This window comes from Amblyraja radiata, chromosome 5 (assembly GCF_010909765.2).
Source record: "Amblyraja radiata isolate CabotCenter1 chromosome 5, sAmbRad1.1.pri, whole genome shotgun sequence".
Taxonomy (NCBI): domain Eukaryota; kingdom Metazoa; phylum Chordata; class Chondrichthyes; order Rajiformes; family Rajidae; genus Amblyraja; species Amblyraja radiata.
Genome location: NC_045960.1, coordinates 4,060,464 through 4,082,830, shown reverse-complemented (window position 1 = coordinate 4,082,830; position 22,367 = coordinate 4,060,464). Strand labels below are relative to the sequence as shown.

At 48.6% G+C, this 22,367-nt stretch overlaps 1 protein-coding gene across 1 annotated transcript in view; it reads right to left on the bottom strand.

Annotated features, from left to right (window-relative positions):
- Nucleotides 1-22,367, bottom strand: part of LOC116972889 (dynein heavy chain 8, axonemal-like) — a 574,435-nt gene that overhangs the window by 309,092 nt on the left and 242,976 nt on the right. The window contains exons 36-37 of the mRNA XM_033020476.1: nt 20,631-20,693; nt 2,549-2,649 (exon numbers count right to left, since the gene is read on the bottom strand). Coding sequence (XP_032876367.1) covers nt 2,549-2,649; nt 20,631-20,693 — 164 coding nt within the window. The remainder of the gene's footprint in view (nt 1-2,548; nt 2,650-20,630; nt 20,694-22,367) is intronic.

Genomic DNA, 22,367 nt, shown 5'->3' with positions numbered 1-22,367 from the left:
ATGGTTGTCTCTCTCCTTTATATCTTAATAAAAGACTGATGGTTCACTCTTGATGTAGACACAAAATGCTGGAGTAACACAGCAGGTCAGGCAGCATCTCAGGAGAGATGGAATGGTGACCCGAAACGTCACCCATTCCTTCTCTCCAGAGATGCTGCCTGACCTGCTGTGTTACTCCAGCATTTTGTGTCTACCTTCGATTTAACCCAGCATCTGCAGTTCTTCCCTACACATATGTGGATCGTGCTAATGTGGTGACAGGAAACCACAGACAAAGCCTAATGCGTGCACCCACCATTGTAACAGAAATTTGGATCTACTGTTAATGAATTAAGACGTGGACAATCACCTCATTCGGTTTGTGACCTAACTAAGCCTTTCTGAGTTCCATTCTGTAATGAAGACCCTGTTATTGTTATTGTTATTCAAGTCTCTGTGCAAAAAGAGAAACGGAGTTAAGAGATCATAGACATTTGTCAGAACACTTTCATCTGAACCATTACCTCTGTTTCTCTATCCGCTAATGCTGCCTGTTCCGTTGTGTTTTTTGTTGTTTCAGATTTCAAGCACCTGCAATTTTCTCAATTTTCTTTTAGGTTAGCTTCAATAATATTGATATTATAAATTGATATTATAATGATAGATACTTTCACATATTGTTACCAGTTGGAACTTAATCAGAGACACATAAACACAGTTGAAGTATATTTAAATAATTAAAAGCACAATTAAAAGCATGATTTGAAGCATGATTAACTAATAATTTATAATATCAATATGATAGTGCCATAGAATTGCACAGCATGGAGACAGGCTCCTGGGTCCACCATGTTGAAACCAACCAAGCTTACAGCCCAATGGTATGAATATTGATTTCTCTCACTTCAGGTAGCCCCGGCATTCCCTCTCTCTCTATACCTCCACCAGCCAAGTCATACTAGCTTCTCATTTTCACCCTACAAACAGCTTACAATGGCCTGTTTCCTTTATCATTACTTTTTCGCATATCTTTCATTCATTGTTCTTTATCTCTCCACATCATCGTCAATATGTCTCATTCCCCTTATCCCTCACCTGTTTGAAGAAGGGTCCCGCTGAGTTACTCCAGCATTTTGTGTCTATCTTAGTTTCTATACATGTACTTTTTTATAGTCTGTACTTGCATTTTCTTCATGTATGGATTCAAGACATTGAAATACAGTAAACCCTTGTTGTAACGGACCTCTTTAGATAACGGACTCCAGTGATAGTGGATTGACCTACTGACAGCTGGTTTCAGCATCACCGTCACTGTGGGTTAGCTGGCATAGTGGGGCCAAAAGTTCACTGAAATTCGGAATGAACTTTCCCAAGTAGTTTACCATACCAAGAAATCTGTGCAGGCTGGTTACGTCTTTAGGTGCTGGCAGTTCGTTGATTGCAATAGTCTTTGATGGATCGGGTTTGAGACCATCACTGGTGAATACATGACCCACGTAGTTCACCTCACTCACTCGGAACTTGCATTTTAGGGGGTTAAACTTGAGATTAATTTCCTTGGCGCAGTCTAGAACCGTCTTTAAGTTTGCTTCGTGTTCTTAGACATCTTGTCCTGCACTGAGAATGTCGTCGACAATGATAGAACATGGGTAACCAGCAAATAGCTGTTCCATGGTGCGGTGAAATACTTCACTTGCCGAGTTTATGCCGAACGGCATGCGCAGGAATCCTGTAATGTCCAAAAGGTGTGCTGAATGTGGTTAGCTTAGATGAGTTATGATCCAATGGAATCCACTAGAATGAATTCTTTGCATCTAGAACTGAGAATACTGTTGCCTTGCCCGAATGCACTGCGACTTCTTCCACTGTGCGCATGGGATTGTGTGCTCGTTTCATAGCAGTATTTAAATCTTTAGGATTGATGGTAATCCGTATTTCTTCCTTGTTTTCTTTAGTTGTTGCAACCCTGGTTGAGACCCAGTCTGGTGGATCAGCAACAGGAGCAATCACAGGAGTCTCCATCCTGTTGAGTTATTTTTGTCAACGATCACGCATACCACGGGGAACCTGTTGGGCAGGACGGACGACTGGTATGACCTCTGGGTCAGTCACAATAGTGTACTTGTTGGGAAGTTTACCGAGCTTGTCATCAAAGAGATCCTTGTATTGTGAGAGAAATTGTTGAGTGGAGCCTTGCGTGGGAGTGAGTTGATGTACCGCTTTACCAAAGGTGACCAAGCCTAGGTTATTGCAGGCATCAATGCCTAGCAGAGAAGCCACTTTCCCACGGACAAGGAAGAAGCTCAGATTGTGTCGATGCAGCCAGTAAGAATGCGCTCTACTGTGCACCTGTAGAGGTTCGAGAGAGTCCTGCTTGACATATCGACTCTCCGTAATCTTCTCAGGAAGTAGAGGTGTCCTTTTATGCATCAACCAGCAACTGCAGTTGTTTGTTTTACTGCTTATACAGTACAATGATAATACCTTACTCGGTTATAGAGAACAACGGCAATAACGACATCATTCCCTCCCATGAAACACCAAATTGTGAAAGTGAAATCGAACTTACTTATTTTTCTGCAGCATTTCATAATCCTGAATTGGTAATCCAAACAAGCGCTCTCCTGATGAGTATGTTGCAAACTTCCTCCATAACTCATCAAACCAACTCTGAAACAAATCACAGTGTTGATATGAAGATCTTTTGCATTACTATGGATTACATTTTCTATTCTTTCATTCCTATAGTTTTTCACAAGTGGGTTATAATGGCCAAGAACAAATAAAGCACAATAACAAAAATCTTTATGCAGAACGTTTAATGGTTTGTGTAAATCATTTGATTGAAATTGCCAAAAGTGCAGTTTCTAAATTTGCTGGTGATATACTGTAGATTGGTAGGATTGGTACGATAATGTATTGTGGAAACGGTAGACTGCAGATGCTAGGATCTTGAGCAAAAACAAAGTGCTGCAGGATATCAGTGAGTCAGGCAGCATCGATAGAATAAAATAAAGGGATGACATTTCGGTCAAGGCTCTTCTTCATGACCTGAAACTGTTGAGTTCTCCTAGGAATTTGTTCTTTGCTCAAAGTAGATTAGTATATGAATACAAGGAAGCTACAACAGGAAATTATTGAACATCAGATGCAGTCAATCTGAATGTGATTTCTAAGGGATATGGGTAGGTTACGTGAGTAGGTGACAATCTGGAAAATGGTGGGATATATGGAAATTGTGTAGTTGGCTGTTGTGGCATGAAAAAAATAGCATATATTATATAAATGACAAGAGTGTTAGGGATTATTCAGGGGATATAGAATTATGTGGAAGTATGGGGTATGGTTTGAAAAATGAAGTCATTCATATGTCAGATTTCTAAAAAGTCCTTGAGAGCTTTTTGGAACTTTCTTCCTCAAATGGAACCAGAATCTTTTAATATTTTTAAGGCACAGTAAACTAAGAAAGGGAATGAAAGATTGCAGTGGGTAGACAGGAATACAATATCAAGGTTACAATTAGATCAGCAATGACCATATTAAATGGCAGAGCAAGCTCAAGAAGCAAGGGGCCCTGCAGTTGGTATTAATTTGATAATAATAATTATAATGCATTTTATTTATGGGCGCCTTTCAGGACTCTCAAGGACACCTTACAGTTAAAACAAGCATGAAACAAACACAACATATACAACAACAATACACAATTCGGAGAGAGAGCAGCGGCAGCAAATCGTGCCAGCGTTCACTCTCACCTCCAACAGCCATGTTTTCCGAGCCATCTGCAGCACACCAACAAAAACAAAACACAACATTAAAGAATTTAACATTGAACATAAAAACATCCCCCCACAATGGTTCCCACTGTGAGGGAAGGCAACAAAGTCCAGTCCTTTTCCTCATTGTTCACCCATGGTCGGGCCCATTAAGGCCTCCGCAGTCACCGCGACGGCGGCTCGGTGTTTCCAGCCCTCTCGCCGGATGATGGAGCTCCAGCGTCGGGAGAATACTCTCAGCGGCTTGGAGTGTCTGGAACAGCTGCTTCCTCCCTGGAGACCGCGGCTCCCGAAGTCCACAGGCCGCGCTGGTTGGAGCTCCACTACTAGCGATCTCAGCGAGAGATCCCAGGCTCTGCAGTGTTCAAAGTCAGCGCCGCCAGCGGCGGGACGCTCCGTAACCTCAGCTCCGCGATGTTAGAGTCGGCGGTCTCAGCACTCCGGAGCTTACCACACGGCGATCCTCGGTAAGGCATCGCCCGCTCCGCGATGGTGCTTCGGCAGTTTCTGGCCGGTCTCATGGAAAGTCGCAACACAAGTAGATAGAGTGGTAAAGAAAGCATATTGTATGCTTAAGAAGGAACTGCAGATGCTGGAAAATCGAAGATAGACAAAAATGCCGGAGAAACTCAGCGGGCGAGGCAGCATCTATGGAGTGAAGGAAATAGGCAATGTTTTGGGTTGAAACTCTTCTTCAGACTGATGTGAGGGTGGGGGGGACGGCAAGAAGAAAGGAAGGGGAGGAGCCAGTGGGCGGAGGGAGAGCTGAGAAGGGGAGGAGAAAGTAAGGACTACCTGAAATTAGAGAAGTCAATGTTCATACCGCTGGGGTGCAAACTGCCCAAGCGAACTATGAGGTGCAGCTCCTCCAATTTACGGTGGCCCTCACTCTGGCCATGGAGGACCCCAGGACAGAAAGGTCGGATTCGGAATGGGAGGGGGAGTTGAAGTGCTCAGCCATCGGGAGATCAGGTTGGTTATTGCGAACGGAGCAGAGGTGTTGGGCAAAGCGATCGGCAAGCCTACGCTTGGTCTATACGATGTAGAGCAGCTGGCACCTAGAGCAGCGGATGCAATAGATGAGGTTGGAGGAGGTGCAGGTGAACCTCTGCAGCACCTAGAAAGACTGCTTGGGTCCTTGAATGGATTCAAAGGGGGAGGTAAAGCGACAGGTGTAACATTTCTTGAAATTGCAAGGGAAAGTGCCAGGGGAGGGGGTGGTTTGGGTGGGAAGGGACAAATTGACCAGGGAGTTACGGAGGGAGCGGTCTCTGCGGAAAGCAAACAGGAGAGGATATGGGAAGATGTGGACAGTAGTGGGATCATGTTGGAGGTGGAGAAAATGTCGGAGGGTTATTTGTTGTATGTGACAGCTGGTAGGGTGGAAGGTGAGGACAAGGGTAGGGTATTGGCCAAGATTGAGTATTTTTAAGACGGAGATTGCAAATTCCTAATTAGTACGGGTGCAGGGGTACCTCCTACGCTTTGCCCGCTGACCCGGACTCCAATCCCCGTGGGCCTCCACCATCGACTCCACTGACCCTCGCCACTCCACCGCTCTCCAGCAGGGCTGCAGCCGTCGCCTTACCCGAGTCCAAGGCTCAGCACCGGGCCTGACGTCTCCATGCTGCAGACTCTGACATCACGGGCTGTAACTGTGCAGGGTCCTAGTGCTCATCCCCCTAACACAGGGAACCTCAGTGGTTGTTCCACTGGGTCTTCCCCTTCCCCCTTAAACCATGTGACCCCAGCTCTTCCCCACCCACACTATAGTCCTCATACCCCCCCTCCTCCCTGACCATCCTCCACCCCCCCACCAGACATCGCCTCAGCCTCAGTCCACTCACCTGCCTTCCTCCAGCCCCAACCCCCATCCTTGCCGTGTGTTCACCATCCCCCCTGACCTCCCCCTCTTTGATACCGAACGGTCTGGCCTCAGCAGAGGCCTCACCTTTGTTCCCCTCCGTCCCCACCTCAATGAGTTCCGCGCCCACCATGATGTGGAGCTCTTCTTCCGTCGCCTCTGCATCAAAGCGTATTTCCATGGGAAGGAGTCCTCACCCCCTCGTGGTGACCCCTTCTCCCATCTCCAACGGACCCCCTCCTCTTGGACTCCACCTCATGCCCATCTTCCAGCTTTAGACCTTTGTATTTTAAACTGCCTCAACTTCTCCACTCCTCTGTCTCAGTCTAACCTTCCCCCAACCCCCGTGAACGTACAGCCCTCAACTCACTCTGCAACACTCTGGCATTTTTGTCTACCATATCGTATGCCTGGTTTCACAGGTCGGGGCATTGAGTATGAGAGTCAGGAAGATATGATGCAGCAACATAGGAATTTGGTCAGGCTTCATTTGGAGATTGACTTGCATTTCAGGTCGTCAGGAAGACTATGGAGGCTTCGGAAAGGTTGCAGAGGGGGTTTGCCAGGATGGTGCCTGGATTAGCTACAGGGAGAGGTTGTTTTCTGAGGAACATCAGAGGTTGTGGGGAGACCTGATGGAAGTATATAATATTATGAGGGGCATCAATAGGGTAGACAGTCAGAACCTTTTTCTGAGGAAGGTAAAATCAAATACTAGATGCCACAGCTTTCACGTGAGAGGGGAAAAGTTTAAAGGGGATGTGCAGGGCATCTTTTTTACACGGAGGGTGGTCAGTGCCTGAACTGCGCTGCGGAGGTGATGGTTGAGGCAGATACAATAGTGGCATTGAAGAGACTTTTGGATAGGTACATGGATATGCAGGGAATGGAGAGAGATATTACTTGCAGGTAGGTAAAATATGTTCAGCACAGACATTGTGGGATGAAGGGCTGTACTGGTCTATGGTATCTGGATCTGCCTCCACTATCTGCTCTCGATAGTCACCATCCTGTGTGTAAAAACGTATCTGTGTAACCTGTGTGAAGACTCATGTCTTCTTTAAATTTTTAAGAGGGAACAGCAGATGCTGAAAAATCGGAGGTAGACAAAAATACTGGAGAAACTCAGCGGGTGAGGCAGCATCTATGGAGCGAAGGAAATAGGCAACTTTTGGGTCGAGACCCTTCTTCAGACTGATGTGAGGGTGGGGGGTGGGGGGGGGGCGAAAGAAGAAAGGAAGAGGCGGAGACAGTGGGCTGAGGGAGAGCTGGGAAGGGGAGGAGACAGTAGGGACAACCTGAAATTGGAGAAGTCAATGTTCATACTGCTGGGGTGTAAGCTGCCCAAGCGAAATATGAGGTGCTGCTCCTCCAATATGCGGTGGGCCTCACTCTGGCCATGGAGGAGGCCCAGGACAGAAAGGTTGGGTTCGGAATGCGAGGAGGAGTTGAAGTGCTGAGCCACCGGGAGATCAGATTGGTTATTGTGGACCGAGCGGAGGTGTTCGGAGATGCGATCGCCAAGCCTGCGCTTGGTCTCACCGATGTAGAGAATTTGACACCTGGAACAGCGGATGCAATAGATGAGGTTGGAGGAGGTGCAGGCGAACCTCTGCCGCACCTGGAAAGACTGCTTGGGTCCTTGAATGGAGTCAAGGAGGGAGGTAAAGTGAGAAGTGTAGCATTTCCTGCGGTTGCAAGGGAAAGTGCCAGGAGAGGGGGTGGTTTGGATGGGAGGGACGAATTGACCAGGGAGTTATGGAGGGAGCGGTCTCTCCAGAAAGCAGACAGGGGAGAAGATGGGAAGATGTGGTGAGTGGTGGGATCCCGTTGGAGGTGGCGAAAATGTCGGAGGATTATTTGTTGTATGTGATGGCTGGTAGGATGGAAGGTGAGGACTAGGGGGACTCTGCCCTTGTTACGAGTGGGGGGATGGGGAGTGAGAGCAGAGTTATGGGGTATACAAGAGACCCTGGTGAGAGCCTCAGAAGAGGGGAACCCCTGTTCCCTGAAGAATGAGGATATCTCCGATGCACTGGTATGGAACACCTCATCCTGGGCGCAGATGGAGGAATTGGGAGTCGGGGGTGGAGTCCTTACAGGAAGTAGGGTGGGAAGAAGTGAAGTCCAGATAGCCATGGGAGTCAGTGGGTTTATAGTAGATGTCGGTGAGTAGTCTATCCCCTGCGATGGAGATAGTGAGGTCAAGAAATGGTTGGGAAATGTCGGAAATGGTCCAGGTGTATTTGTGTGCCGGATGGAAGTTAGTGGTGAAGTGGATGAAGTCAGTGAGTTGTGTGTGGGTGCAGGAGGCAGCACCAATGCAATCATCGATGTAGCGGAGGTAGAGTTTGGGGATAGGGCCATGGAATGTCTCGGACAAAGATTGAAATGGGAGGTGTCAAACGAAAAGTTGTTAAGGGTAAGGACCAGTTCTGCTAGGCAGAGGAGAGTATCAGTAGACGGGGGTTGGTTGGTTCTGCGGTCGAGGAAGAAATGGAGGACTTTAAGACCCTCCTGGTGGGGGATGGAGGTGTGGAGTGACTGGACATCCATGGTGAAGATGAGAGAATGGGGGCCTGAAAAATGGAAGTCCTGGAGTAGACGAAGAACGTGTGAGGTGTCTTGAACATAGGTAGGGAGGATGTAACCATGGGGGGGGTAGGATGCAGTCGAGGTATGTGGGAATAAATTCGGTGGGAGACGAACAGGCAGAAACAATGGGTCTGCCAGGATAGTCAGGTTTGTGGATTTTGGGGAGAAGGTAAAATCAGGCCGTGCGGGGCTGGGGAACGATGAGGTTGGAGGCTTGGGGGGGCAGGGAGCCGGAAGTGATGAAGCCAGTGATGGTGCTAGAGATAGTGGCCTGGTGCTCGTCTGTGGGGTCATGGTCCAAGGATAAGTAGGAGGACGTGTCTGAGAGTTGGCGCGTGGCCTCAGATTTGTAGAGATCAACGCGCCAGACTACCACGGCACCTCCCTTGTCAGCAGGTTTGATCACCCTGTCTGGGTTGTTGCAGAGTGAGTGGAGGGCTGTACGTTCAGGGGGGGGAGAAGTTAGAGTGAGACAGGGGAGTGGAAAAGTTGAGGCGGTTGATGTCCTAAAAAGGTCTAAAGCGGTAGATGGCCATGAGGGGGGTCCGTTGGAGACGGGAGAAGGGGTCATCACTGGGGGGCGGGGACTCCTTCCCATCGAAAAACCCTTGGATGCGGAGGCGACGGAAGAAGAGCTCCACATCGTGGCGGGCGCGGAACTCATTGAGGTGGGGACGGAGGGGAACAAAGGTGAGGCCTCTGCTGAGGCCAGACCGTTCGGTATCGGAGAGGAGGAGGTCAGGGGGGAATGGTGAACACACGGCAAGGATGGGGGTTGAGGCCGGAGGAAGGCAGGTGAGTGGACGGAGGCCGAGGCGATGTCTGGTAGGGGGGTGGAAGGTGGTCAGGGAGGAAAAGGGTATGAGGACTATAGTGTGGGTGGGGGAGGAGATGGGATCACATGGTTTGAGGGGGAAGGGGAATACCCAGGGGAACAGCCACTGAGGCTTCCTAAGTTAGAGGAACTAGCACTAGGACCCAGCACAGTTAGAGCCCGTGATGTAGGAGTCTGCAGCGTGGAGACTTCAGGCCCGGTGCTGAGCCTAGGACTCAGGTAAGGTGACGGCTGTGGCCCTGCTGGAGAACGGTGGAGTGGCGAGGGTCAGTGTAGTTGATGGTGGAGGCCTGCGGGGAGTGGAATCCGGATCAGCGGGCGAAGCGTAGGAGGTCCCGGTCAGCGAATGGTCGGTGAGGCGGCGAGGTTGGACGGTCCCAGTGAGGCGGCGAGGTTCGGGCAGGCCCGGTGAGATGGTGAGGTGAGTAGGTCCTGGTGAGGCGGCGAGGTTCGGAGTTCCCGGTGAGATTCGGAGTTCCCGGTGAGGTTCGGAGGTTCCGGTGAGGCGGCGAGGTTCGGAGGTTCCGGTGAGGTTCGGAGGTTCCGGTGAGGCGGTGAGGTGAGTAGGTCCTGGTGAGGCGGCGAGGTTTGGCGGTCAAGTTTTGGTGGAATCGAGGAGGTAGCGAGGATCGGCGTTATCGGTGGGTGGGTGAAGGTCAGCGGCAGCGGCCACGTGGAGATCGGCGATGCCGGCGTCTTCGGTGGTCCGGGCCTGAGGTCGGTCAGGGAGGCGTTGAGTGCTGGAGATGCTCCTCGTGGCAAAGATGGCGTTGCGGGACTGGGCCTGGTGGTGTTCGGGCAGCCAGCGTTGGGGCCCGGGGCCAGCAGGCAGTCGAGTCTGGAGACGGGCGAGTTTATGGCCCTTGGTGGATTTCAGGTGGGCCAGGAATTGTTGATTGAAGACGTGGATCTTCTGTAGGATGAAGTAGAGTTTGGGTAGTTGCAGGTCTGGGTGAGTGAGGCCTGAAGTTTCAGGAGAGGCAAAGTGAGGTCTTGCTGGTGCCGGCTCATTGCAGCCAGAGTAGATCGCAGAGCACGGAAGGAGAATTGCCGTGTATGGCGGCAGATAGCCAGTCGGTATCTATATTCCGGGTTGGGTCCGAACTGGGAGGTAGGGAACTGGAGCTGGAAACCAATTTAGTCACACTCATCTTAAACCTGTGCCTTCTAATTTTAGACTCCCCTGCCCAGGGCCGGCCTTAGGGGGTGCGGGGCCCAATTGGGAACAATTTTGGTGAACCCCAGATTCCCAGCCAAGGTGTGTCAGCCCAGTTATTTAGTATATATTATGAAATTGTACACTAGGTGCTATGGATTCTACACTGTGTGAATCTCTTCTGCTCCCTCCCGTTTGCCTGTCAGTAGCTCCACTGGCTTCCAACCTTTACCGTAGCTGCTAATTATGTGATTGGACACAATGTCCTTGGAGACAGCGGCTGATTGGACGGGAGGAGACCTATTTGTTGATTGGACGGGAATTTTAAAGCAAGCTGGTTGGTGATTGGATGCAACCCCCTTAGAGACAGCGATTGATTGGCAGTTCATATCTAGCAAACCGATCAACGAACCAGACAGCAGTTGGACGCAGTCATAGAAACATAGACAATAGGTGCAGGAGTAGGCCATTCGGCCCTTCGAGCCTGCACCGCCATTCAATATGATCATGGCTGATCATCCAACTCAGTCTCCTGTACCTGCTTTCTCTCCACACCCCAATTCCTTTAGCCACAAGGGCCGCATCTAACTCCCTCTTAAATATAGCCAACGAACTGGCCTCAACTACATTCTGTGGCAGAGAATTCCAGAGATTCACCCCTCCCTGTGTAAAAAATGTTTTCTCATCTCAGTCCTAAAAGATTTCCCCTTTATCCTTAGGAGATTAGGAGCCCAAAACTGATCCAATACTTCAGGTGTGGTCTCACCAAGACCCCGTACAACTGCAGTAGAACCTCCCTGCTCCTATACTCAAATTCTTTTGCTATGAATGCAATGGGTGTCGAATGGGCTAGTGGGGGATGGAGTTAAAGGGAAAGGGTTTCTTAAATGTGTGAGCGTAGAGACAGAGGGGTGTAAAATGAGGGTAGAAGCAATAGGTAGCAAGGTGAAAAGTAAAAGTGGCAGGCCGGAAAATCCAGGGCAAAAATCAAAAAGGGCCACTTTTCAACAAAATTGTATAAGGGGTAAGAGTGTTGTAAAAACAAGCCTGAAGGCTTTGTGTCTGAATGCAAGGAGCATTCGTAATAAGGTGGATGAGTTGAATGTGCAGATAGCTATTAATGACTATGATATAGTTGGGATCACGGAGACATGGCTCCAGGGTGACCAAGGCTGGGAGCTGAACATCCAGGGATATTCAATATTCAGGAGGGATAGAGAGAAAGCAAAAGGAGGTGGGGTAGCGTTGCTGATTAGAGAGGAGATTAACGCAATGGAAAGGAAGGACATTAGTTTGCAGGATGTGGAATCGGTATGGGTAGAGCTGCGAAACACTAAGGGGCAGAAACCGCTGGTGGGTGTTGTGTACAGGCCACCTAACAGTAGTAGTGAAGTTGGAGATGGTATCAAACAGGAAATTAGAAATGCGTGCGACAAAGGCAAAACCGTTATAATGGGTGACTTCAATCTACATATAGATTGGGTGAATCAAATTGGCAGGGGTGCTGAGGAAGAGGATTTTTTGGAATGTATGCGGGATAGTTATCTAAATCAACATGTAGAGGAACCAACGAGAGAGCAGGCTATTTTAGACTGGGTATTGAGTAATGAGGAAGGGTTAGTTAGCAGTCTTGTTGTACGTGCCCCCTTGGGCAAGAGTGACCATAATATGGTTGAGTTCTTCATTAGGATGGAGAGTGACATTGTTAATTCAGAAACAATGGTTCTGAACTTAAAGAAAGGTAACTTTGAGGGTATGAGACGTGAATTGGCCAAGATTGACTGGCAATTAATTCTAAAAGGGTTGACGGTGGATATGCAATGGAAGACATTTAAAGACTGCATGGATGAACTACAAAAATTGTTCATCCCAGTTTGGCAAAAGAATAAATCAGGGAAGGTAGTGCATCCGTGAATAACAAGGGAAATCAGGGATAGTATCAAAGCGAAGGATGATGCGTACAAATTAGCCAGAAAAAGCAGCATACCGGAGGACTGGGAGAAATTCAGAGACCAGCAGAGGAGGACAAAGGGCTTAATTAGGAAAGGAAAAATAGATTATGAAAGAAAACTGGCAGGGAACATAAAAACTGACTGCAAAAGTTTTTATAGATATGTGAAAAGAAAGAGATTAGTTAAAACAATGTAGGTCCCTTGCAGTCAGAAACAGGTGAGTTGATCATGGGGAACAAGGATATGGCGGACCAATTGAATAACTACTTTGGTTCCGTCTTCACTAAGGAAGACATAAATAATCTGCCGGAAATAGCAGGGGACCGCGGGTCAAAGGAGTTGGAGGAATTGAGTGAAATCCAGGTTAGCCGGGAAGTGGTGTTGGGTAAATTAAATGGATTAAAGGCCGATAAATCCCCAGGGCCAGATAGGCTGCATCCCAGAGTACTTAAGGAAGTAGCTCCAGAAATAGTGGATGCATTAGTAATAATCTTTCAAAACTCTTTAGATTCTGGAGTAGTTCCTGAGGATTGGCGGGTAGCAAACGTAACCCCACTTTTTAAGAAGGGAGGGAGAGAGACAACGGGGAATTACAGACCAGTTAGTCTAACATCGGTAGTGGGTAAACTGCTAGAGCAGTTATTAAAGATGGGATAGCAGCACATTTGGAAAGTGGTGAAATCATTGGACAAAGTCAGCATGGATTTACAAAAGGTAAATCATGTCTGACGAATCTTATAGAATTTTTCGAGGATGTAACTAGTAGCGTGGATAGGGGAGAACCAGTGGATGTGGTGTATCTGGACTTCCAGAAGGCTTTCGACAAGGTCCCACATAAGAGATTAGTATACAAACTTAAAGCACACGGCATTGGGGGTTCAGTATTGATGTGGATAGAGAACTGGCTGGCAAACAGGAAGCAAAGAGTAGGAGTAAACGGGTCCTTTTCACAATGGCAGGCAGTGACTAGTGGGGTACCGCAAGGCTCAGTGCTGGGACCCCAGCTATTTATAATATATATTAATGATCTGGATGAGGGAATTGAAGGCAATATCTCCAAGTTTGCGGATGACACTAAGCTGGGGGGCAGTGTTAGCTGTGAGGAGGATGCTAGGATAATGGATAACCTCACATTTATCCATTATCCTAGGATGCAAGGTGACTTGGATAGGCTGGGTGAGTGGGCAAATGTTTGGCAGATGCAGTATAATGTGGATAAATGTGAGGTTATCCATTTTGGTGGCAAAAACAGGAAAGCAGACTATTATCTAAATGGTGGCCGACTAGGAAAAGGGGAGATGCAGCGAGACCTGGGTGTCATGGTACACCAGTCATTGAAAGTGGGCATGCAGGTGCAGCAGGCAGTGAAGAAAGCGAATGGTATGTTAGCTTTCATAGCAAAAGGATTTGAGTATAGGAGCAGGGAGGTTCTACTGCAGTTGTACAGGGTCTTGGTGAGACCACACCTGGAGTATTGCGTACAGTTTTGGTCTCCAAATCTGAGGAAGGACATTATTGCCATAGAGGGAGTGCAGAGAAGGTTCACCAGACTGATTCCTGGGATGTCAGGACTGTCTTATGAAGAAAGACTGGATAGACTTGGTTTATACTCTCTAGAATTTAGGAGATTGAGAGGGGATCTTATAGAAACTTACAAAATTCTTAAGGGGTTGGACAGGCTAGATGCAGGAAGATTGCTCCCGATGTTGGGGAAGTCCAGGACAAGGGGTCACAGCTTAAGGATAAGGGGGAAATCCTTTAAAACCGAGATGAGAAGAACTTTTTTCACACAGAGAGTGGTGAATCTCTGGAACTCCCTGCCACAGAGGGTAGTCGAGGCCAGTTCATTGGCTATATTTAAGAGGGAGTTAGATGTGGCCCTTGTGGCTAAGGGGATCAGAGGGTATGGAGAGAAGGCAGGTACGGGATACTGAGTTGGATGATCAGCCATGATCATATTGAATGGCGGTGCAGGCTCGAAGGGCCGAATGGCCTACTCCTGCACCTAATTTCTATGTTTCTATGTTTCTATACCATCCACTTTCTTCACTGCCTGCTGCACCTGCATGTCTACTTTCAATGACTGGTGTACCATGACACCCAGGTCTCGTTGCATCTCCCCCTTTCCTAATCGGCCACCATTCAGATAATAGTCTACTTTCCTGTTTTTGCCACCAAAGTGGGTAACCTCACATTTATCCACATTATACTGCATCTGCCATGCATTTGCCCACTCACCCAGCCTATACAAGTCACCTTGTAGCCTCCTAGTTTAGAGGGGTTTAAACGGTTTAGAGATGTTTAGAGGGCTTCAGATGGGTTCAGATGGGTTTAGAAGTGTTCAGAAGTGTTGTAGACGGAAATAGGGGGGGGGGGGTGATAGAGGGGGTTTAGAGGTGTTCAGAGGGGTTTAGAGACGTTATAAGCCCCCCGTGAGAAATTGTATTTCTCTGAAATTGAAGATAGACATAAAACTGGAGTAACTCAGCAGGAAGGCAGCGCAGCGACTCTGGAGAGAAGACCCTTCTTCAGACTGAACTGAACTCTCGTCGGTGAGAGTACTTGTGATTGTCTGAAGAAGGGTCTCGACCAGAAACGCAACCCTCTCCCCAGACCCGATGCCCGTCCCGCTGAGCCACCTTCAACTTTAGAGCCAAACAAAAAACACAGAGTGCTGGAGGAACTCAGCGGGCCAGGCGGCTGCCTCACCCGCTAGGTTTCTCCAGCATTTTTGTCTACCGCTAAACGTCAATGATTCCGGGAATGCTGAGGCAACAGGGTGAGAGAGCTAGAGAGAGACGAGATGGGGAGCGGGAGAGAGAGCGCGAGAGAGAGAGGGAGGGAGAGAGAGAGCAAAACACAGAGAGACACAACGTGGGTCGGTAGGTGAATGACTAACCTGCCCACCAAGAAGAAGCCCCTTCTCACGGTCCGGGGCCCTCACTCATGATGGTGAGTTTAAAGAAATTCTCAATGTGTCATCGATCTACATTCCTCAGTAAATGTAATTGTGTTTTAAACAAGTATTATTGACGCCGCGTGAATTTTATTCAAAGGAACACGGCGTAATTAATACTCATTCAAAACACAATAACATTTACTGAGGAATGTGGATGGATGCAGATTGATGACATTGTATAACAACTTGTTAACTACTTGCTGTTAAGAAGTACTAACAGTACTAGTTAACAAATCGTTTGTGTCTGATGGCCGTGCAGCGGTTGTTATACATGTTCGTTTAAAAAAAAAAAATCCGGATGGCGAATTAAAAAAAAATCTTTATTTAACAAAGAGAATTCGTATTTCCGTACGAAATACGGAACATTAGTGCGGGGCCCCCATTAGGAGCGGGGCCCAATTGGGGGCAATCGGTCAAATCGGCTTAAGTCCGGCCCTGCACCTGCCTATCAGAGGTAGATAGATTCTTGATTAGTGCAGGTATCAGAGGTTATGGGGAGAAGGCAGGAGAATGGGTTTAGGAGGGAGAGATAGATCAGCCATGATTGAATGGCGGAGTAGACTTAATGGGCCGAATCCTGGCAAATCTCTTCTTTGTTCTCCATTGCAACCACATTCTTCCTATTATGTGATGGCCAGAATTATAGGCAATACTCCCAAGTGTGGTCCGATCAATGTTGTGTACAACTGCATCATGACATTCCCATTTTTTATAATGAAAGCTTTGGCCTACGAAGGCAAGCATATCAATAAAGGGTGGCACGGTGGCACAGCGGTAGAGTTGCTGCCTTACAGCACCAAGGACCTGGGTTCGATCCTGACTACGGGTGCTTCCTGTATGGAGATTGTACGTTCTTCCTGTGACTTGCGTGGGTTTTCTCCGGGATCTCTGGTTTCCCCTCACACTCCAAAGACATACAGGTTTGGAGGTTAATTGGCTTGCTATACATGTAAAATTGTCCCTGGTGTGTAGGTTAGTGTTAATGTGCAGGGATCGCTGGTCAGCACGGGCTGCGCTGTGTCTCTAAACTAAAGTAAATGCCCTTTTCACGGCCCAGTTTACCTGTTACTGCATTACCAGGCAGTTGTGAACATACAAATTGTTCTTCCATACATCAACACTCCTGACATTCCTGCCATTTGCTGTTTATGTCGTTTACAAGGTTAATTCCCGGGATGGCGGGACTGTCATATGCTGAGAGAATGTAGCAGCTGGGCTTGTACACTCTGGAGTTTAGAAGGATGAGAGGGCATCTCATTGAAACATATAAGATTGTTCAGGGCTTGGACACGCCAGAGGCAGGAAACATGTTCCCAATGTTGGGAGAGTCCAGAACCAGGGGCCGCAGTTTAAGAATAAGGAGTAAGCCATTTAGAACGGAGATGAGGAAACACTTTTTCTCACAGAGAGTGGTGAGTCTGTGGAATTCTCTGCTTCAGACGGCGGTGGAGGCAGGTTCTCTGGATGCTTTCAAGAGAGAGCTAGATAGGGCTCTTAAAAATAGCGGAGTCAGGGGATAAGGGGAGAAGGCAGGAACGGGGTACTGATTGGGGATGATCAGCCATGATCACATTGAATGGCGGTGCTGGCTCGAAGGGCCAAATGGCCTACTCCTGCACCTATTGTCTATTGTCTATTGTCTATGTCCTGTTTGTATTTGACATAAAAAAATGCAATACCTCAGGATGGTCTGAATTAAATAGCATCTGCACCATTCCACCCATTTTTCCAGTTGGTCTTTGTCCCGGGGTAAGCTTACACAACCTTCTTCACTATTTATGACCAACAATTTCCGTGTCATCTGCAAACTCACTAATCATGCCCTCACAAGACCTACATGATCAGTTATTTAATAAATGAAAATGTACTGTTGTTTATGATGATCCGAAAAGCAGGAATGAGTTCCAACCCTCCAATCAAAGCTGGCATCAGGGATGTAATGCTGAGGCTCTCTCTATAAGGCACTGGTCAGCCGCATTTGGAGTATTATGAGCACTTTTGGGCACTGTGCCAACTGTGCTGACCTCAGATAATCCGTATATAACCGGCCCTGGAGAAGGTCCAGAGGGAGGTTACAAGAATGATCCCAGGAGTGAGTGGGTTAACATATGATGAGAGTTTGTCCGCACCGGGCCTGTATTCACTGGAATTTAGAAGTTGTTCAAGTTCAAGTGAGTTTATTGTCATGTGTCCCTGATAGGACAATGAAATTCTTGCTTTGCTTCAGCACACAGAACATAGTAGGCATTTACTACAAAACAGATCAGTGTGTCCATATCTATATTACTAAAAGTCTGTTCTTGACCGGTTTTGGCCATCTGTGCTGCGATTTCCGAGAGAACGCCGCCACCTACGGCCGTCATTTTTGGCCACCTCGCTCAGAGCCCCCCTCTGCCACATGTGTGCCGAGGATTTTTCCCGTCGATGAAAAATGACAGAGATATTAATGTTTTTACAAAATTCCCCATTCTCTCTGCTGCCCCTGCTGGAGGGAGGCGGATGGACTATCAAACCAGGAAGTGGTGTGCCTCAAATCAGTCTCTGCAAGTGGTGTGCCTCAATCAGTCTCTGCAAGTGGTGTGCCTCAATCAGAGCTCTGAATGACACTGAACAAATGTCTCCACAGCTGTGAGTACCCATAATGTGGTTTGAAAATGAAAATATGGTTAGTTTGAGGAAAAAAGCACTGCCTGCAAATGGTTGTTTGGGTTGAAGTAAAAAGGCACCCTCTCTCTCTCGCCCCTCCTCTCTCTCCCCACCTCTCTCTCTCCCCACCTCTCTCTCTCCCCACCTCTCTCTCTCCCTATCTCTCTCCCCCCCTCTCTCTCTCCCTTTCTCTCTCTCTCTCCCCTCCTCGCTCTCACCCCTCTCTCCCCAACCCCCCCCCCTCTCCCCATCACCCCCCTCTCCTCTCTCCCCCCCTCTCCTCTCCTCATCTCCCCCTCTCCTCCCCCCCCTCTCCTCATCCTCCCCCCGCCCCTCCTCTCCTCCCCCCCCTCTCCACCCCCCCCCCCTCTCCTCTCTCCCCTCTCCTCCCCCCCTCTCCCTCTCCTCCCCCCCTCTCCCTCTCCTCCCCCCTCTCCCTCTCCTCCCCCCTCTCCCTCTCCTCCCCCCTCCCCCTCTCCTCCCCCCCCTCCTCTCCCACCCCCCCCCCTCTCCTCTCCCCCCTCCTCTGCTCTCCCCCTCCTCTCCTCTCCCTCCCCCTCTCCTCTCCTCTCCCTCCCCCTCTCCTCTCCCTCCCCCTCTCCTCTCCCTCCCCCTCTCCTCTCCCTCCCCCCTCTCCCCTCCCCCCCTCTATCTCTCTCTCTCCCCTCTTTTCTCCCTCTCCTCCCCTCTTCCCCTCCCCCACCGTCCCTCCCTAAACCCCCCTCCCCTCCACACACCCCTACCCCCTTCCCTCCACCCTCCCCCCCTCCCTGCTCCCCACCTCCCCTCACCTCACCCCCCTCTCAGCACACCCTCTCTCCTCCCTCTCTCCCCCCTCTCTCTCACTCTCCCCTCCTCCCCTCCCTCCCTCCCCTAAACCCCCTCCCCTCCACAGCCCCTACCCTCTTCCCTCCACCCCTCACTCTCACCCTCTCTCTCTCCTCCCCTCCTCCCCCGCCTTTCCCCCCTCACCCACCCTCCCTCTTCTCCTCCTCTCCACCCCCCTATCCCTCTTGCCCCTCTCTCTGTGTCTCTGTCTCTCTCCCTGTCTCTGTCCCTTCTCTCTCTGCCCTCACTCTCTAATCCCCCCCTTCCCCCCTCCCTCTCTAGATGTGACTGCAAGTTGGGGGCTATGCGTCAGTGGATAGGGTGGTTATGGGGTAAAAGGAGCAAATTAATAATATTAATATAATATCAAGGGGGGTAATAGTGTGAGTGCGAGGGGGGGGGGTAGGGGATAGTTAGTGTGTGTGACGCTGCATGCCGCCTCCCCCCCCCCACAACCGCACGTTGGGGGAACAGACCCAACGGGTCTGCACTTGGTCTAGTACCATAATATAAATATATACACACATGAATAAATAAACTGATAAAAGTGCAAATAACAGATAATGGGTTATTAATAATCAGAGTTTTGTCCGAGCCAGGTTTAATAGCCTGATGGCTGAGGGGAAGTAGCTATTCCTGGACCTGGTTGTTGCAGTCTTCAGGCTCCTGTACCTTCTACCTGAAGGTAGCAGGGAGATGAGTGTGTGGCCAGGATGGTGTGGGTCTTTGATGATACTGCCAGCCTTTTTGAGGCAGCGACTGCGATAAATTCCCTCGGTGGAAGGAAGGTCAGAGCCGATGATGGACTGGGCAGTGTTTACTACTTTTTGTAGTCTTTTCCTCTCAAGTTGCCGAACCAAGCCATGATGCAACCGGTCAGCATGCTCTCTACTGTACACCTGTAGAAGTTAGAGAGAGTCCTCCTTGACAAACCGTTATCTTCTCAGGAAGTAGAGGCGCTGATGAGCTTTCTTGATAATTGCATTAGTGTTCTCGGACCAGGAAATTCAGAGATGAGCACGCTCAGGAATTTGAAGTTCTTGACCCTTTCAAGCATCGACCCGTTGATATAAACGGGGCTGTGGGTCCCCCTCCTACTCCTTCCAAAGTCCACAATCAGTTCCTTGGCTTTGCTGGTGTTGAGAGCCAGGTTATCGCGCTGGCACCATATGAACAGTTGCTCGATCTCTCTTCTATACTCTGACTCATCCCCATCAGTGATACGTCCCACAACAGTGGTGTCGTCAGCGAACTTGATGATGGAGTTTGCACTGTGACCGGTTACGTAGTCATGAGTATAGAGTGAGTACAGCAGGGGGCTGAGCACGCAGCCTTGAGGTACTCCCGTGCTGATTGTTATCGAGGCTGACACATTTCCACCAATACGAACAGACTGTGGTCTGTGAATGAGGAAGTCGAGGATCCAATTGCAGAGGGATGCGCAGAGACCCAGTTTTGCGAGTTTGGTAACCAGCTTGGAGGGGATGATTGTGTTAAATGCCGAGCTGTAATCGATGAATAACAGCCTGACATATGAGATTTTGTTCTCCAAGTGGTCCAGAGCGGAGTGTGGGGGACTTCATTGAAACATACAGAATAGTGAAAGCTTGGATAGAGTGGATGTGGAGAAGATGTTTCCACTAGAATTAGAGGTTATAGCCTCAGAATTAAAGGACGTTCCTTGAGGAAGAATTTCTTTAGTCAGAGGTTGGTGAATCTGTGGAATTCTTTGCCACAGAAGGCTGTGGAGACCAAGTCAATTGATATTTTTCAGGCAGAGATAGATAGATTCTTGATTAGTACAGGTGTCAGGGGTTATGGGGAGAAGGCAGGAGATTGGGGAAGGGAGAGAGAGATGATTGAATGGCGGAGTAGACAATGGGCCAAATGGCCTAATTCTGCTCCTATCAATTATGACATGACCTTATAACAGAAAATATTGGAAGATTATTCTGTACAAGAAAAAATCTAGCAGTCTAATAATTACTGGAGTCTTTCATGGTGCGTAATTATTCTTATACTATCATCTTCAACTGTCACCTGAAAAATTTGTAATCTGGTACTGGCTTCTACCGGTAGAATACCTGGAACCATAGGGCCTTCCTAAAGTAACAAAATGAGAAATGTTCAAAGAATTACCTACTTTATATTCATAGGATTATTTATACCTCTCGATAGAACTCAAAACAGTAATCAAGGAACTTAAATTAATTAGACATTAGAATTACATAAGCCAATCTGCTCTTAAAACACACTCTCTTGGGTGGCACAGTGGCACAGCTAGAAAAACTATTGCCACACAGCGCCACAGACCCAGGTTCAATCCTGATCTCCGGTGCTGTCGGTGTGGAGTTTGCATGTTCTTCCTGTAACTGTCAAAAATTTCAGTTAAATTAGTCAAATAGGATCTTCTGCCACCAACAAATCTTCAATTGATTGAAAGATACAGCAGAGAAACAGGCTCTTCGGCCAACCAAGTCCATACCAACTATCAATCACCCGTTCACACGAGTCTATGTTATCCCACTTTCGTATCCACTCCCTACACACTAGGGGCAATTTACAGAGATCAATTAATCTACAAACACACATGTCTTTGGGATGTTGTAAGAAACTGGAACACTTGGAAGACACCCATGCAGTCACAGGGAAACAATGCAAACGGCACATAGATAGCATCCGAGGTCGGGATTAAGCCCGGGTCGCTGGGGGCAGGAACTTTAACAGATGCACCACTGTGCTGACAATCGCTGATCAATCTATATCAGGGATCAATCCATATCAGGCCAAGTCATTAGGTAGACAAAAATGCTGGAGAAACTCAGCGGGTGAGGCAGCATCTATGGAGCAAAGGAAATAGGCAACGTTTCGGGTCAAAACACTTCTACAGATTGATGTAAGGGTGGGGGAAGAAGAAAGGAAGAGGTGGAGCCAGTGGGCTGAGGGAGAGCTGAGAAGGGGAGGAGAAAGTAGGGACTACCTGAATTTAGCGAAGTCAATGTTCATACCGCTGGGGTGTAAACTACCCAAGCGAAATATGAGGTGCTGCTCCTCCAATTTATGGTGGTCCTCACTCTGACCATGGAGGAGGCCCAGGACAGAAAGGTCGGATTCGGAATGGGAGGGGGAGTTGAAGTGTTGAGCCACCGGGAGATCAGGTTGGTTATTGCGAACCGAGCAGAGGTGTTCGGCGAAGCAATCGTCAAGCCTATGCTTGGTCTCACCGATGTAGAGCAGCTGACATCTAGAGCAGCGGATGCAATAGATGAGGTTGGAGGAGGTGCAGGTGAACCTCTGTCGCACCTGGAACGACTGCTTGGGTCCTTGAATGGAGTCAAGTGGGGAGGTAAAGCGACAAGTGTAGCATTTCTTGCGGTTGCAAGGGAAAGTGCCCGGGGAGGGGGTGGTTCGGGTTGGAAGGGACGAATTGACCAGGGAGTTACGGAGGGAGTGGTCTCTGCGGAAAGCCGACAGGAGAGGCGATGGGAAGATGTGGTGAGTGGTGGAATCCCGTCGGAGGTGGCGAAAATGTTGGAGGATTATTTGTTGTATGTGACAGCTGGTAGGGTGGAAGGTGAGGACAAGGGTAGGGTATTGGCCAAGTCATTGGGTATTTTTAAGGCGGAGGTAGCAAGTTCCTGATTAGTAGGGATGTGGGGGTTATGGAGAGAAGGCAGGAGAATGGGGTTAGGAGGGGGTGATAGATCAGCCATGATTGAATGGTGGAGTAGACTCGATGAGCTGTATGGCCTAATTCTGCTCCTATAACTTACTGTA